Below are 17,911 nucleotides of genomic sequence, written 5' to 3' on the forward strand. Positions count from 1 at the left end.
AGTGCCTGTAAAAAACTGGAACGGACTTGGTGTCGCTCACAAAACGAGCAAGCTAAAATCCCTTACAAAGCTGCCATGGCAATTTACCATAAAAATGTTAAACTAGCCCGTAAAACTCATATTGCTGAAACTCTAGAACATGCAGGCCATAATGCTAGGATGCTTTTTCAAATAGTGCAGGATTTTACTAACCCCAAATCCTGTCAGACTACGGTTAGTTTTTCTCAGACACTATGTGATGATATCTCCTCTTTTTTTGTACAAAAAATCGAGAGAATCTATCAAAACATTGTCCTCTCTAATACTCCTACTTCTATTCCCGCGGAGATTACTCCTCACCCCAATAAGGAAGGACCTTGTCTGACTACATTTCCTGCTATTACCATCTCAGAAGTACAAACCCTCTTGGAATCCACCAGATCCGGATCCCCCCTGGATACTATTCCTGCTAAAATTTCCTCAAGATTTGCGGCTCAGCTGGCGCCCCCTTTTTGCTCCATAATTAACACTTCCTTAAGATCTGCCTGTCTTCCTCAAACGTGGAAACACGCACAGATTCTGCCCATCCGCAAAAATGCCAACATCTCTCCCGAGGAAGTGTCAAACTATCGCCCGATCTCGCTGCTTCCTCTACAGAGCAAGATCATTGAGAAACACATCAATAAGCACTTATCTGCCTTCCTTGAGGCTTCTGGTGCTTTGGACATCTCGCAGTCAGGCTTTCGAGCTAAGCATAGCACTGAGACTGCCTTGGTGGAGGTGACGGATAATATGAGAATGGCTCTGGATCAAGGTCAAGCGGCACTTTTGGTGCTGCTTGACCTTTCAGCAGCATTCGATACCATCTCCCACCAAGTTCTCTTGCATAGACTACTGGAGTGTGGCATCCGCGGATCTGCACTGAGCTGGCTGTCAGATTTTTTGTCCCACCGCACTCAGGCAGTGTCAATGGGTCCTTTTACATCTGCTCGTTCACAGGTTACCAGAGGCGTCCCGCAGGGCTCTTGTTTGAGCCCTACTTTATTTAACATCTATGTGACGCCCCTGGCAATACTGATGAGGGACTTGGGGTTTAACCCCATCTCTTACGCAGATGACACTCAACTCCTCCTCACCTTCGACAAAAGGAGACCAGATATACAATCCATCTTTTCTCGAGGTATGATGGCCATTGCCTCCTGGATGAAAACCAACTATCTCCAGTTAAACTCTGATAAATCTGAGATTCTGCTGTTCGGAGGTGCTGACATCTGTTGGTCACCTAATTGGTGGCCGGAGGAGTTGGCTAAAGCCCCTGCACCCAAAGAGGTAGCTAAAAATCTGGGCATTAAGCTTGATAACAAACTCACTTTACAGACTCATGTTAATACTATTGCTGGGTCGTGCTATCACACTCTAAGTTTACTTAGAAGAGTCTTTCCACTGCTTCCAGTATCTACCAGGAAGACCTTAATTCAGGCCTTGCTCATGAGCAAGATTGATTATTGCAATGCTCTTCTTCTCTCTGCTCATGCTGCCTCTTTGGACAAATTGCAGGTCATTCAAAATACAGCTGCTCGACTGGTTACGGATTCTCCGGCCAGAACCCCCTCTTTGCCTCTACTGCATGAATTACATTGGTTGCCAATAAAAAAAAGAGTGCAATTTAAAACAGGTTGCATGACTTTCAAGGCTCTAAACGAGCTGAGTCCCTGCTATCTAACAATGAAATTAAAGGCCTACAATCCTATATCCTCACTTAGATCTAGATCAAAAACTCTTCTTGCTGTTCCTAGAATACATAAAGCTCGTTCCGGTGGCAGGGCCTTTTCGTACTTGGCCCCTTTGTTTTGGAACAGCCTTCCCCATTATCTTCGCATGAAAATGTCCCTTCTTTGTTTTAGAAAGCTGATGAAAACATACCTCTTTTAGCTCAAGATAATCTGTTGTCGCAAGCGCAGAGATACCCCTAGGGGTGATTCAGCGCTATATAAAATTATAAATAAATAAATCAAAACTATGGTCACAGGAGGAAATACTGCTATTAGCACAATTGGAAAAAGTGTATGAAAACAAAAGAAACATTAATGCGCTGATGGTTCCGCATTTTGACAATAAAAATAGCAAACAAATTGCAGAAAAAAGAAGAGATAAGACCAAAAAAACGGCAAAGGATGTCAACTTTTGTCCTTCCCAGAGTTCTGGAAGCCCCCACTACGTGGGGGCTTAATAGTCAATAAAAAGGGCATCCCGGGCAGGCCGTCGGGGAGAGGACGTGGCCAAGGCTTAACCCTCCTTGATTCCAGCCGAGGGTCCGGTGCTGGGGACTGGCAGTCCACCGGGGGGCCCGGGAAGGCTCTCCCTGGCCTGGCTAGGTTTCGGAAGCTGGGACCGGGCCTGGGGCTTGTGCTCCGTCCGGCAGGCCCCCGGGGTGCGGGAGCCCCCCGTCTTCCAAGCCAGCCGAGGGTCCGGGCGCTGGGGAAGGGTGTCCACTGTGGCCCGGGGAGGCTCTCTTCAGCCTGGCTAGGGTTCGGAAGCTGGGCCCGGACCAGGGGCTTGTGCTCCATCCCAGTGTCCCAGGGTGCGGGAGCCCCCCGTCCTGCAAGCCAGCCGAGGGTCCATGCTCTGGGGAAGGGTGTCCACCGTGGCCCAGGGAGGCTCTCCCTGGCCTGGCTAGGGTTCGGAAGCTGGGCCCGGGTCCGGGGCTTGTGCTCCATCCCAGTGTCCCAGGGAGCGGGAGCCCCCCGTCCTGCAAGCCAGCCGAGGGTCCGTGCGCTGGGGAAGGGTGTCCACCGTGGCCCGGGGAGGCTCTCCCTGGCCTGGCTAGGGTTCGGAAGCTGGGCCCGGGGCTTGTGCTCCGTCCCAGTGTCCCAGGGAGCGGGAGCCCCCATCCTGCAAGCCAGCCGAGGGTCCGTGCGCTGGGGAAGGGTGTCCACTGGGGCCCAGGGAGGCTCTCCCCAGCCTGGCTAGGGTTCTGAAGCTGGGACCGGGCCCGGGGCTCGTGCTCTGTCTGGCGGGCCCCGGGGTGCGTGAGCTCCCCGTCCTGCAAGACAGCCGAGGGTCTGGGTGCTGGAGACAAGTGTCTACCGGGGCCCAGGGAGGCTCTCTCCGGCCTCGCTGCTATCAGAAGCAGGGACCGGGCCTGGTGTGCAGGAGTGGCTGGCTCTATCTGCTACGCTGAAGGAGCGTAGTTTTCTGCCCACCCCTAATTATAACCCCGAGTTATGGCAAAACTCAGCCAACTGCTGTAAGGCAGAGTTTTTTCTCATGCGTTGTTCGCCAGTGGTAAGTTGGTGAGTGTGAGTGAGAACTGCCATTCCCTAGCTTGATTTCCAGCCGCTGGGAGGGCACCTGACAATATTTCCTCAATGTGAGCAGTCACAACTGTTTGCGGTGAGAAAGCTGCTGCTTCAGTGGAAAATCTACTCCATATGCAGTAAAGAAGCAGCACCCTCTGGTGTGCCAAGGGGTTCATTCTCACTGATTTTGCTGTGTGGAACAAGCTCCCTGAACTAAAAATCATTGCCAGTAGCGCGATGTGCCAATTTCCGCCCGTTTGCGGATCTCTGAAGAATCTTGCTGAGTTTTCATGTAACTCCGTGGAATTCCTTGGAGTGAAACTCCTCAAGCTCTACCCACCCCTACTTGTATCACTGCTGTGTGTAGTCTACCATTGAAAGTGTGGTGGAAGATGGTGTTGAAAGTGGCGGAGAGGCTGAGGAGGATGAGGGTGGCGGTCTCTCTATGGCAGAGGTTGATGTGGATGTTATCTGTGGCAGGAATGAGGACTGGTTCAGTGCTGTGGTTGTTTTCTATTCCTGATCGTGAGTCGTACAGAGCTTGTGGTGTTCTAGGTTATCAGAGAGTTGTTTGATGTTCTTCTCAATGACTTTGGCTGGGAAGGGGAGCTGCAAGATGGTTCTCTAATTACTGAGTACATCGGAGTCGGCTGAAGGTTTTCAAGCATGTCATGTTTCCGGCTATCAGGGAAAGTGACTGTCTTGAGGGAGGTATTAATGATTGAAGTGAGTGCAGTGCTGTTCATGGCTCTTCCCAGGTTGCAGTCATGGTGGAGGCAGGGTTCTGTAGGCACCCCTGAGTTGACCGTCTTCTGTATTGCTGCAGTGTCCTCGATAGATAGAGGGTTCCATGCTGTCAGTTGGTGGTCTTTGGTCAAAGAGGTTAGCAGGCTGGGCAAGTCGATGAGGGGTGGCTGGGGTTCAAAGTTGCTATAGACCTTGGTGATTTTTTTGTGGAAGAAGTCAGAGAGGTTGAAGCAGAGTTCTTCTGTATGTGTGATGGCGTTGGTCACAGCTGTTGGGTTAGTTAATTTCTTGACAATGGAAAAAAGTCCCTCGCCATGGTTGGAGCTAGATTTGATTCTCAGGTTCAGGGCCTTTTGACTTGATGGTGATAGTATCTAAGTACGGCCTTGTAGGTGCTTATTTTGGTGGTTCCTCTGGTGATTTTCCATTTCCTTTCAAGCTGTTTACAAGCTCTCTTGGATTTCTTGAGGTCAGTGTTGTACCAGCTATCATCATGTAGGCTATCTGAATGGCATTCAGCAGTGGTGCCGGAATATTGCATTGTTGCAGTTTTTACCACAGAATAATATGCTGGACCTTGTCAAAGGCCGCTTTGAAATCTCTAATTTTTGAGTGTAATGATGACTTTTTTCCAATGAGTTTTCTCACTAGTATAGTGAGCTTCGCAACTGAGTCATGACGAAAGGCGGTCTGAACAAACGGGTTCAGAGATTGTTTTTCAACCCGACCATCCAGATCTTGTAAAATGCCTCAATATCTAACTAGGTGTTAAGCTTACAGTTTGCTAGTTTCTTTTGGTCTCCTTTTTAATAAATAGTTTCTAGGTTTTTTGTATTACCTGCGTTGTTCTTCAGTAGTTAAAGAGTTAAGGAGAGAACTAGGTGCCTTTGCCTTGTCTTACTGTACGGAAAGGCCTCATTTTGCATGACCACCCGAAAGTGTTGAACTGATACTGCTGGTTTTTTGACTGTGAGAGTGCACAGAGGACTGCAAACCAGAACTTAGTGCCAATGCTCTGAGCCCTAAAGTGTATGTTTGATTGGCTTATATCCAATTGGCATAAGTTAACTTACCAAGGGTACCCAGTGCATGTAAGATAAGGAGTCTCTCATGGGCTGCAGCACTTTTTGTGCCACCCTGAGAGCAGCAAGGTCAAACATGCCTCCTAGTCTGCACCTGCAGGCTGAGAGACCAGCTTGAAACTGATAACCCAACTTTGCCATTTAAATTAATGACAAATCCCAGACCTCCATTTTATAATATCTATAAACCCCCCCCTAAGGTAGGCCTCTAAAAAAATTCCAGGGCAGGGTGCTGTAAATTAAAAGATAGAACATGTATTCGTCATTTTTACTGTGGAAAGGCTTGTTACCCCATTAGCGAGTGCAGAGTTACACGCTGACACATCAGCTGTGCTAAATTGTGAATGAGACTGCTAAGTTTGGTACACCGAGGTATGAAACAAATCGTTACCTTAAACCCAACTTGATGCCCAGGTCCAATTTAATGTAACTTCCACATAAAAGCAACTTTTAGAATGTTGCCATTCTGTTGCCCAAAGTTTTCCCAGTGGCCATTTGCAGATGCTGGCCAGAAGACAGTCTTTCGCTGTCCTGGGGGTGTGGTGAAGAGTCACATCCAAGGGGAGCCACAATAGAGTCCTGCGTTTGGAGGAGGTATGACCTCTCCCTGGCAAGAAGAGTCACAGGGTAAGGTTATAAGGGAAGCCACATTTGAAGGGCAAATGGTAGACACAAGAGGTGCTGATCTTTTGTCCTGATAGACAGGTTAGCATCAGGGACAGAGATTGGTGCCAAGTGGCCTAAACAGGTTTCCCATGGGTGTGTAGCCCACACTTAGTCATACAGCTTGGGTGGGCTACAAAGCTCCACACATTAAGAGAAATATTAGGCCATCTTGGGAGTGGGCAAAAAAGTGCACTCTGGGATAGCTAGTTCCCACACGTTGCAGGAAGTCATCATCAGGAGGGAAGGGACCAGTTAGCCTTTTGGCTAGTAACCACCTCATCCCCCAATGCCATTTTCTGGTCATTAATATGGCACCCCTAACACCCAGGCCTCAGATCTCATCTGGACTTGGAAGAGGACTGATGAAGGACTGCAGTGCTGTTCCCTGGACCTGGCAGAAGAGGAGACTCAAGGAGTCAGTTTGCTGAGTTCGTGTTCCCACTGCAGGGCAATAACAATCTGAAGAAGCCCACCTGGCAAGTCAGTAACCACAATCACTCGACCACCACTGACTATTGACGAGCAGCCTGCAAGACCAAGACCCAAAATCAAAAGTTAAACCTATGTCTGCTGGTCCCAGGAGAGTCATTGGAGTGAAGTTTGGTTGCCCAAGAAGGACACTCGCCCCCATCAAAAGGAACTGCTGGGCTCGCTGTGACCAGAAACCAGTAGTTCAGTGACAACTGAACATTTGCTGCCCTGACCAGGACTTTGAGTGACATCGAGCCCTGTGGGGAACATCACTCCACACTGATTGTGGACCGAGGAGTGGCACCAGGTCGCTCACTTTTGATTACACATTATCCTCAGCATCATACGGCATCTTCAGCATCTTATATTCCTTGCATCAGCACTATTCCATTCATGTCTACACAGATTCTTCGCTTGAGCTGGAACTGGACTTGAAAAGGCGCCGGTGACAGGTAACTGTCCGACTACTCCTCACTTGTCACCTTGGCTTGTTTTCCTGCTGGAGTTGGTCATCCAAAGTGGGCCACGGTACCCAAACACAACTCTTTAACAATTGATCCAAAGTATCTGCTAACTGCGGTAGTTGCCAATGCTTGCTGATAATTGAGTGAAAAAAAGTAATTTACGTTTTACTTAAAAATCTATATCTCTGGTAGCTTTTCTTAATTTTTACTTTCTACAAATTCATACAAATATGTGTTGTGTGACTTTCTCAAGTGGTTATTCTGGTACTTCCAAATTATCTGCACTTGTTTTTTTGTTGAAGCATCACTGCTCATAGTCACAGCTACTCAGGGTTGAGCTATAGTTTTACAAATGAGCCTGACTAGACTCAAGATAGTATTGTGAGTATATTACATGGTGGCGTCACACAACTGCTCCATGTAATACACCACTTTCCTCACAGTTGCCCTTTGCTTTTAAAAAGGTGCAGCTGGAAGAGAGTTTGGCCGGGTGCACTGTCATGCCTTCCCTTGTCGTATTGTGGTAAGTAATAATGACTCATTTATCCTCTCGGGAGGTAATACTGATGGAATATTTGTTGCTATCCTCTTGTCGACTGCCCTGGGATGATATGTTTCAGTTAGCTCGGCTTGGCTTTCTGTTTGTCCGTCTGTAAAGAGCCATTATGAATTGATACCAACTTTCCTTCAGAATCGTCTTGGGGATTCTTTTTTGTTTTCTGGCTATCCTATGGATTGCATTTTTCTTCTCCATTAGGTCCTTACTGAACAAAGAGGAGCTATTATGCCGTATCTGGACTATTGCAAAAATTCTTTCTTGGATTGTTTTGCATTTCATTTTTGGTGTTGGATGGACATATACATTAATTCATATTAGTGATTTTTTTTTAGAATAATGTCCAGTTTTATGTACAGGTGGCTTGGATTTGGTTTCTTTCAAGTGGAAGCTTTGCTATTTTATCCTTCTTAACCGAGTTTAGGAAAACGGCAAGACGACCCTTTGCGCGACCTAACTTCTTTTCTTTACTTGTATGTCAAATTTGAGAATTCTCATTGCAGAGATTCAGTCCCAAGTGCAGAGACTCACCCCTTCCTGAGGGGCATTCACCATGAATGCAGAGGCCCTTTGTGAATCTGGCACATAATATATTTCCTTGGATCAGCATACCCAGTTGTCCTTTTGAACTATATTGTAGTCACAAAATAATCTAGTTACAGCTTTCCACATAATCTAAGTTGACTTGAATGTTTAACAATGGTGGACTTTAAAAATGCCTTAATGCCATGTTAGCTGACACCACTGCATGTTAAGATCTGGCATTATTGGGACCTGGAAGTTGGCAAAAATGTAATCGAAACTCAGACAAAGACCTAAATCTTTGGTCTTTGCCACTGAGCTCTGTCCTCAAAGACCGTATCAAGGAAAGGCCAAAGAGAATTGATCCAGCCCACACTGTCCTGCAGAATCCAGCCTTTTTCTCTTCCTCAAATTTTCTGCCCCACATTTCATGCACTCGTCTTATCATACATTGACGGATGCAACACAGTACTTGCTGGCCCTAATTTACACCAATCAAAGCTTTTCTTCAGTCAGTAGCATAAATATTGTTCAGCCAATAGACTTTGAGAGAAACTCCCTTACAATTGAAGAACTGCATTGGGTCCCTCTCCCTGACAGAATCCATTTCACAGTCTGTAGTTTGATCTTGAGTACTCTCCATTCAAGTAAATCCTGCTCTCTTGCCTCTAACTCAATGTTTCCAGATTCGAATGAACTACGAGGAGGTCATTCCTGATCAGACAGAAAATCCAAAAGTCTTACAGAGAAAACGGACATCAACAGGCTTTCTCTGTATCTATCAAAAAAGAGGACCGGTCCAGAATACACTCACCACCAAACAACCAAAGTCAAATACCAGTATACTGTTCCGAGGGAATTCTGTATCCACCTTTCTCTCACAATGGGATCCACGGCCTGTAGACTTTACCTATGCACATGTTTGCATCGACCACTTTGGCAGAATGGGTTATGTTGGGGCAGAACACTACTCTTTTACTAGTGGTAGATTGGGGGGGGGGGGTGCGCTTATGTTAGTTTTTTAATGGCACTTTCACCAGATATTTTTGATCTTGTGCACTTATATATCCACTTTTCATTTTATTTTTAAGCAGGTTATCCTAAACCAAGTGCTTTATTAGTACAGTGCTCGAAAGTTGTGATAAGATGTCAGCCAGCACCTTATCACCCACGCATTTGAGTTAAAGAGTGCCTCACTATACTGAGAAGATTAGGTCACATCATATACTGTTGGCCCTGACAAAATAGCCCTAGATCGCTCCACGACTACCTTAGGGATGAAATATGTTGACCTATAACTTAGACCAGAGCTTGCTAGACGGTCTATAGGTGACAGATTTACACTCTCACTTGAAGAGACACAGAACATAGTATCCTAAGTGTCTCTGCCTTCTTTTTTAAGCTCAAGATCTACCGGGGATATCACATTAAATATTTTGTTGGCATCTGGTTGACAGTTGATTTTATCTTCACACCATTCACCGATCTTCTCACATTGTAGGACACACCATTCCTTGTTCTAAGGTGCTCAATTGACATATTTATTAACAGATCTCCGACAAAGAACCTTCTTGTGGGGCCCGCCAGGCATTGCAGCGCCGCCCTGGCGAGCAGCATCGCCCTATGATGAAGCATGTCACCTTCAGGTGAATGAGGGCAACTGTACTTACAAGCACATGCTTCCCGTGGGACCTGCCTACAGCTAGGGATACTTTCTCTGGGGCTGAATCCCCTTAGAGCATTTTCTCTGTTTATAGATTGAGACTCAGGAACAAGCTCCTTTTCACCCTCAAACCTACTTAATTGGTGGTGCAAACTTGGGAACGTCTCAACACAGACTGTATGCCTGTATCCTCCATGTCTCACCACACTGTGATACCGCTTCTGATGTAGTCTGTAGTAGTACAATTTGTTGTTTGGAGTTTTATTTCTATTTAAAACAAAGATCAATGATCTTATCTTCATTTGTTTTTTTTTACAGAGAATCGGAAATTGAGCCCCCAGATCTACAAAGGTAATGCATTTTTAACAATGTATGCAGATAATTAGACATGTAATTCATATAGCATGTATTTTAATTAGGATCTTTGTGTATGTATTTCATATATATCATTTAGGGAAATACCTCTTTTTGCATGATCACTCCCAATGTTTTGAACTGATGCTGATGGTTTTTGGCTCTGGTGAGTGAGGTGTACTCAGTGGTACTCAGTGCCAGTGAGGTCTTTGTCTGAGGAGCTCTACCACCACTGGCATATGTTAACTTACTTATAAGTACCTAGCATATTTTACCAAGTGAACTCAGGGTCTGTGAGTTAAGGTATCCCTCATGGGCTGCAGCAGTTAGTGTGTCCCTGATTTTGCAAATGTATGTCTCCGAACCAATCGCTGCAGACGGGTAGGACAGTTTCACTCTGCTAACTTGACATGTTTTTATAAATTGGCATTTTGCTGTGGAAAAGCTAGTAGCCACATTGGGGAGTGCAGGGTCACAGCTGACAACCCAACAGTGCTAACTCCTGCATAGGACTACTAAAATTGATACTTCAAGACATCAAAATAATTGCTACATTAAACCTGACATGATGCTCAATTCAAATTTAATATAATGTTTGCACATATAGCAACTCTATAAAGTTGTTACTTTGTTGCCCTCCGTTATCCAGTGACCATTTATGGTTGCCGGGCACAAGACAGCCTTCTGTCCTCCTGGGGGGAGCTATGAATGACTCTCAGGAAGAAATATAAGGGGCCTGACATTGGAGGAGGTGTGACCTCTCCCTGGCAGGAAGGCCAAACAGGGTGTGAGCTCAAAAGTTGGACTTCAAAGGGAAAGCGACCTTTGATGAGAAACAAGCAAGAGGGGATTCTCTTTTGTTCCTTGCAGACAGGGTGGCATCAGGGGCATCAGGGACAGGCCGAGAGAAGCCACTGCTAAACTGCTTTTCTTTGGGCTTCCAGATAGTCGCATCTTTGGGATGGGCTAGGGAAGGCCACACAAATAGATAGGGGTTCTGACATGCTTAGACTGGACAGAATGTTGTATTTTGAGCTAGCCACACTTCACAGGAAGTCATCACTAGGTGGGAGGTGACCCGATAGCCTATTGGCCAGTCATTGCTGCATCCCTCCATGGGACAAACTGGGCTTAAAAGTGGCACCCAGACCTTGGATCACATCTGTACTAGAGGAAGGAACAAAGAACGACTGCTCTGCTGGTCCCGGGACCCGGCAAAGAGAGACTGTACAAAAGACTGAGCTGCACCCGCTGCTCCTTGGGCCAGCAAAGAGAGAACCGTGCCTGTGATGCCCTACGCAAAGAAAAGTCATCCCCAAGGCCCAGACTGGAGATGTGACTCCAAGAGTCAGTTGGCTGATGTCCAGTTATTTGTACAAGGCCACAGAAGCTGAAGAAGCCTGCTTTTGTGAGTTGGTAGCCAAAGACGCCTGATCACCATTGAGTGCCGATGTTTAGCTTGGGAGACAGAGTCCCAACCGCTCAGAAGTTGCACCCGAGTATGATATACCTGGGAGAGTCATCGGAATGCAGTGTGATCACACAGCAAGGATGTTACCATTAGTTAAAGGGAACCACTGGATGCGCTGTAAGTGGAGACCAGTAGACCAGTGGCAACAGTTTTTTGTCTGGGCTTCACTCAGACATCGAAACCTGTGGCTGAGGTCTTATCACTCTGTTTGTGGACTGATCAGTGGCCCCAAGATAATCCCTCTCATCAGCTCAGCATCCTCAGTATCCTTGAGCATATTCAGCATCCTGTATCCCTTGCATCAGGACCACTCTAATGATTCCCCTTGTCACCAGCTCAGCATCCTCAGGATTCTTGAGCATCTTCAGGATCCTGTATCCCTTGCATCAGGACCACTCCAATGATTCCCCTTGTCACCAGCTCAGCATCCTCAGCATCCTTGAGCATCTTCAGGGTCCTGCATCCCTTGCATTAGGATCAGTCCATTAAAGGCTATGGTAGTTCACCCGTAGAGCCTGGACCTCAACTGGAGACTGATTTGATGGCAGGGTAACTGTGCATCCTGACCTTATGGCCCTTTGTGACCTGATCCATGATGGATTTAGAGACCCTAAACGTGCTGGGATGGTAACTCTGCATCCTGACCTTATGGCCCTCTGCGACCAGAACCATGATGGATTTAGAGACCCCAAGCGTGCTGGGATGGTAACAGTGCATCCAGCTCTTATGGCCTCTGCGACCAGAACCATGATGGATTTAGTGACCCCAAGCGTGCTGGGATGGTAACAGTACATCCAGACCTTATGGCCCTCTGCGACCAGAACCATGATGGATTTATTGACCCCAAGCGTCCTGGGAAGGTAACTGTGCATCCAGACCTTATGGCCCTCTGCTACCAGAACCATGATGGATTTAGTGACCCCAAGCATGCTGGGAAGGTAACTGTGCATCCAGACCTTATGGCCCTTTGTGACCTGATCCATGATGTATTTAGAGACCCTAAACGTGCTGGGATGGTAACTGTGCATCCTGACCTTATGGCCCTCTGCGACCAGAACCATGATGGATTTAGAGACCCCAAGCTTGCTGGGATGGTAACTGTGCATCCAGACCTTATGGCCCTCTGCGACCAGAACCATGATGGATTTAGAGACCCCAAGCGTGCTGGGATGGTAATAGTGCATCCAGCCCTTATGGCCTTTGCGACCAGAACCATGATGGATTTAGTGACCCCAAGCGTGCTGGGATGGTAACAGTACATCCAGACCTTATGGCCCTCTGCGACCAGAACCATGATGGATTTAGTGACCCCAAGCGTCCTGGGAAGGTAACAGTGCATCCAGACCTTATGGCCCTCTGCTACCAGAACCATGATGGATTTAGTGGCCCCAAGCATGCTGGGATGGTAACTGTGCATCCAGACCTTATGGCCCTTTGTGACCTGATCCATGATGTATTTTGAGACCCCAAGCGTGCTGGGATGGTAACAGTACATCCAGACCTTATGGCCCTTTGTGACCTGATCCATGATGTATTTAGAGACCCTAAACGTGCTGGCAAGGTAACTGTGGATCCTGACCTTACGGCCCTCTGCGAACAGAACCATGATGGATTTAGTGACCCCAAGTGTGCTGGGAAGGTAACTGTGCATCCAGACCTTATGGCCCTCTGCGACCAGAACCATGATGGATTTAGAGACCTCAAACGTGCTGGGAAGGTAACTGTGCATCCAGACCTTATGGCCCTTTGTGACCTGATCCATGATGGATTTAGTGACCCTAAACCTGCTGGCAAGGTAACTGTGCATCCAGACCTTATGGCCCTCTGCGACCAGAACCATGATGGATTTAGTGACCCCAAGCGTGCTGGGAAGGTAACTGTGCATCCAGACCTTATGGCCCTCTGCGACCAGAACCATGATGGATTTAGTGACCCCAAGCGTGCTGGGATGGTAACTGTGCATCCAGACCTTATGGCAAGTGTGATTGCATGGTCGTTTAAAACTTTATTTAAGCTCAGCATTTTTACAGCGATCTCGGTCCATTTCAAGGATTTACTGCATCTGAGAAATAAACGCAATTATTACTCATTTCCTTGAAAATTCATGTCTCCAAATACCCCTGTGGACTTTTGCTGTTAAGAATTTTATTTAAAGATAAAAGTACAACCTATTTTTATAATTGGGTGTCAGATTATTTTTGCTCCTGATTCACGAAGGTAAACTAACAATTTGTTGTAACTTTTTGGTCGTCACAAAGGTATTTACGAGTAGTATCTTTATGACTGCTGAGTCTCCCCACTCGTGGCGGAGACTTGGGCCCATATTCTGAAAACTGGAATGCAGCGCCGCCTCCAGAGAGGCTGCACTGTGCTGCGTTGCGTGACCGGGAGAGAGCAGGAGAGCACCATATTCACAGAGATATGGCGCTCTCCTCCCCTTTCCTTAGTGCCGTGCTAATTTATGCTGCAGTGAACCAGGCACAGTGCTAGGGTGGGTGCCAGAGTCTAGCATGGGCTTTGTACTGGAAGGGTACACACTTCACAGCTTTTCATACTTTGTATGTGTGCTGCACAGTGCAATACGCATGCAAAGTTGAAAATAAAGGAGAAATTAAAACATTTTGTCTTTTAACACATGCTTTTCAGCGGCGTTAATTTTTGCCACTAAATCCTGTCTACTAATGTTAGTAGATAGGGTTTAGCATCAAAAAGCATGGGTGGTTGCATGGGAACGCCCATGCACTACCCATGTAATGCTCCCTTGACGTTAGTTTTCAATACAAACAAATGCCACAACCAATTAGCATTGGTTTGTTAATCCCAAGAAAGGTTTAGCAAAGGGTTAGCATTAAAAAAGTAACTTTATCCCGTCACTAAACCTTTGAGAATCTGGGCCCCGGAGTCTCCGCTCTTGGGTCATAGACTCCACACTTCGGACGGAGCACTCCCCAAAGAAAGAGATGGGACAAATGGGAGTGCAAGACTGCACATAGGTCCTGAATCAGATACCACATCATGTAGTATATTTGTAGTACTGCAAATAGTAGTAGAAAATGCCAAATATTTACAATCTCAAGCCTCCACCTATTCCATTTGCACATGTGTGCAGTTCTCATAAAAACAGCAGAGTGTGGCAATATTTACCTATACATTGGACTACATAATGGGTGAGGAACACAAGCTACTTGGGTGACAAATGCCAGCAAATGTGGATGAAATGTGAGGGGAATAGAGAGAAGTAATGAGCTACATTCAGAGTGTCTTTGAGGGATTTGAGACAGTCCTCACCCACCTCCAAAAGATTGTCACCAACATCAAAATCCAGGAAACTGGGGTGTTGTTGCAAACAGAGGGCAGAGTATGCAGGTGCGGGAGCTGCTGGTCAATACTTTTTTCTCTTGAGCTACTAGTTGGGTTATGGCCTTTATGTAGGTTCACAGTCTGTTGTCATTGGTGACTGGAGGAGAATTAACACTGTCCATACATTCCATCCTGAAACAGCTCTGGGAGCCTTTCATAATGTATGTGATTCAAATCAGTACTAAAGAGCTAAGAGATAGGCCAAGATAACAATTGGTCAAATGTGTTTTTACTCTTTAGGGGCTATGGAGTTAAGGGTTCCTTACCCTTTGGGGAGTAAAGATTCCACCAATTTTCAAATTTCCCCAGCCCAGTCGACATCTCTAGCATAACCTGCAACACCCAGCTTGATGGTAGATGTCTATGCATTGAGTGAGTGAATAAATGTTTTATTGTGTCGTTCTAATGAAAAAGTGTCTCATCGAAATTAGTGGGTTGCAAAAACAACTAACAATTCTGCATCTCCCTTGGGTATCAGGGGTCATGCTGTGTGGCCGGATGTATGTCGTTACAACGCACACTTTTACAACGCATGCACTTACAACGCATTTTTTACAACGCAAAATCCATTACAACGCATTGCATTACAACGCATGACACTACAACGCATTTCTAAAAACTACCTTTACAACGCATTCCATTACAACGCCTACTACCTTTACAACGCATACCATTACAACGCATAATATTACATTGCATTTAAGGTAAGTATTAGATAGTATAGGGGTACAAATTACTATTCTAACTCCAGGGGGTGCAACAGTAGGGTAAGTGTTGGATAGTATAGGGGTAAAAATTACTATTCTAACTCCAGGGGGTGCAACAGTAGGGTAAATGTTGGATAGTATAGGGGTAAAAATTACTATTCTAACTCCAGGGGGTGCAACAGTAGGGTAAGTGTTGGATATTATAGGGGTAAAAATTACTATTCTAACTCCAGGGGGTGCAACAGTAGGGTAAGTGTTGGATATTATAGGGGTAAAAATTACTATTCTAACTCCAGGGGGTGCAACAGTAGGGTAAGTGTTGGATATTATAGGGGTAAAAATTACTATTCTAACTCCAGGGGGTGCAACAGTAGGGTAAGTGTTGGATAGTATAGGGGTAAAAATGACTATTCTAACTCTAGGGGGTGCAACAGTAGGGTAAGTGTTGGATAGTATAGGGGTAAAAATTACTATTCTAACTCCAGGGGGTGCAACAGTAGGGTTAGTGTTGGATAGTATAGGGGTAAAAATTACTATTCTAACTCCAGGGGGTGCAACAGTAGGGTAAGTGTTGGATAGTATAGGGGTAAAAATTGCTATTCTAACTCCAGGGGGTGCAACAGTAGGGTAAGTGTTGGATAGTATAGGGGTAAAAATTACTATTCTAACTCCAGGGGGTGCAACAGTAGGGTAAGTGTTGGATAGTATAGGGGTAAAAATTACTATTCTAACTCCAGGGGGTGCAACAGTAGGGTAAGTGTTGGATAGTATAGGGGTAAAAATTACTATTCTAACTCCAGGGGGTGCAACAGTAGGGTAAGTGTTGGATAGTATAGGGGTAAAAATTACTATTCTAACTCCAGGGGGTGCAACAGTAGGGTAAGTGTTGGATAGTATAGGGGTAAAAATTACTATTCTAACTCCAGGGGGTGCAACAGTAGGGTAAGTGTTGGATAGTGTAGTGTAATATTATGCGTTGTAATGGTATGCGTTGTAAAGGTAGTATGCGTTGTAATGGAATGCGTTGTCAAGGTAGTTTTTAAAAATGCGTTGTAGTGTCATGCGTTGTAAGTGTAGTGCGTTGTAATGGATTTTGCGTTGTAAAAAATGCGTTGTAAGTGTAGTGCGTTGTAAAAGTTGCGTTGTAAGGTTGTTCCCCTGTGTGGCCCATTGTCCTATCTTCAATGGCCATTATGACAGACACCACAGACATTCTCCTCAAATTTCTGTGCAAGAAAGTTAGGAATCTATAGTCATCCACAAATTTCCTACCACTCCGGGTTCCCAACTGTCTCCCGATCACAACAGTACCCCACATGTGTGAGTGAGCCAAGAGACCGCCACACATAACACCCTATAGCATGTAAAAAGATCAACAATATGGGTAGCTGGTGTATGGTAGGCCCCGCCCCAAATATTATTTGTGGCCGTGCTTACCAACCACAGACCTTTTTGAAAACTAGACACACATGGGATTTCAGGGTGGTGTGTCGTGCATGGATCCAACAAGGTTTTCTTACCCACAATGTCTGCAACTTCCTTTTACCTTCATTTGAGTTATTCCTGTTGTGGCACTAGGCCCAGCCACACAACTCGGGCAGCATTTGTTTTGGACATGTGTGGCATTACTGGGTGGTAGAAATGTTGTGGATTCCTATTGATTTTGGAAGTTTCCATCACAGAAATGTAAGACGAATGTGTGATTTTAGGAAAGGGTGAAGTTTGCAGACCATTTTGGGAATTTTGGGTAAGAAAAAACCTGGTGAGTGCCACACAAGGTACACCACCCTGTAATTCCTGGGTGTCTAGTTTTCAAAATGTGTAGGTTTACTGGGTTTCCCTTAGGTGCTGGCTGAGCTAGGGTCCAAATTCCAAGCTAAAAAAATCCACAGTTACCCACATTGCGAGAAAAAATATGATGTGTCAATGTTGAATGTTAGGCACTTACCTGTCATTGGCACTGTGAGAAGATGGCCTGGTACCTGCTGTCCACGAGTTATAGTGGGCACCTTGTACCAGTACATGCAACCCTTATTGATGAAGAGGTTTAAAGACAACCTTTATTGAAAACTAACCTAGTGGTAGCTATGGAGAGCACCCTTCAGGCTAAGTCTTGAAGGAGTTTAAAGCATCTTGGTTTACCAGATTATAACCTCCTGAATTACTAAGTGAAAGGAGAAACACACAAGGTATATATAAAATATATGTATTTAATTCTAAACACTATCTACTAACCTCTTTATGAGATTAGAGTCCAAGATACAGAATAATACAGTTCTAAAACAACTACAAATACAGAATATACACTGGGCCCCAGGGCGGGACCAAACCATATATTAAGAAAGTGACATAAGAACCAAAACTTGACTAGACACAGTGACTAGAGCACTTAGAATCGCTGGGACCCCAAGGAATCACCCAAGGTAGTGACACAGGGGACCCACGGGGGACACTTGCAGTGTGTGAACGTAGCTGTGTGCTGCTGAGGTGCGGATCGAAGCATCAGGAACGCTAATATTGCTTATTTGCACATAATTGTTTTTAAATATTTTTTGTAAGATCGCTTACCT

At 45.7% G+C, this 17,911-nt stretch overlaps 1 protein-coding gene across 1 annotated transcript in view; it reads left to right on the top strand.

Annotated features, from left to right (window-relative positions):
* LOC146859535 (CD5 antigen-like) overlaps positions 1-17,911 on the top strand; it is a 608,239-nt gene that overhangs the window by 516,270 nt on the left and 74,058 nt on the right. The window contains exon 5 of the mRNA XM_085650239.1: positions 9,768-9,800. Within this exon, the coding sequence (XP_085506365.1) occupies positions 9,768-9,800 (33 nt within the window). The remainder of the gene's footprint in view (positions 1-9,767; positions 9,801-17,911) is intronic.

The sequence above is a fragment of the Triturus cristatus genome, chromosome 3_2 (assembly GCF_964204655.1).
Source record: "Triturus cristatus chromosome 3_2, aTriCri1.1, whole genome shotgun sequence".
NCBI classification, from domain to species: domain Eukaryota; kingdom Metazoa; phylum Chordata; class Amphibia; order Caudata; family Salamandridae; genus Triturus; species Triturus cristatus.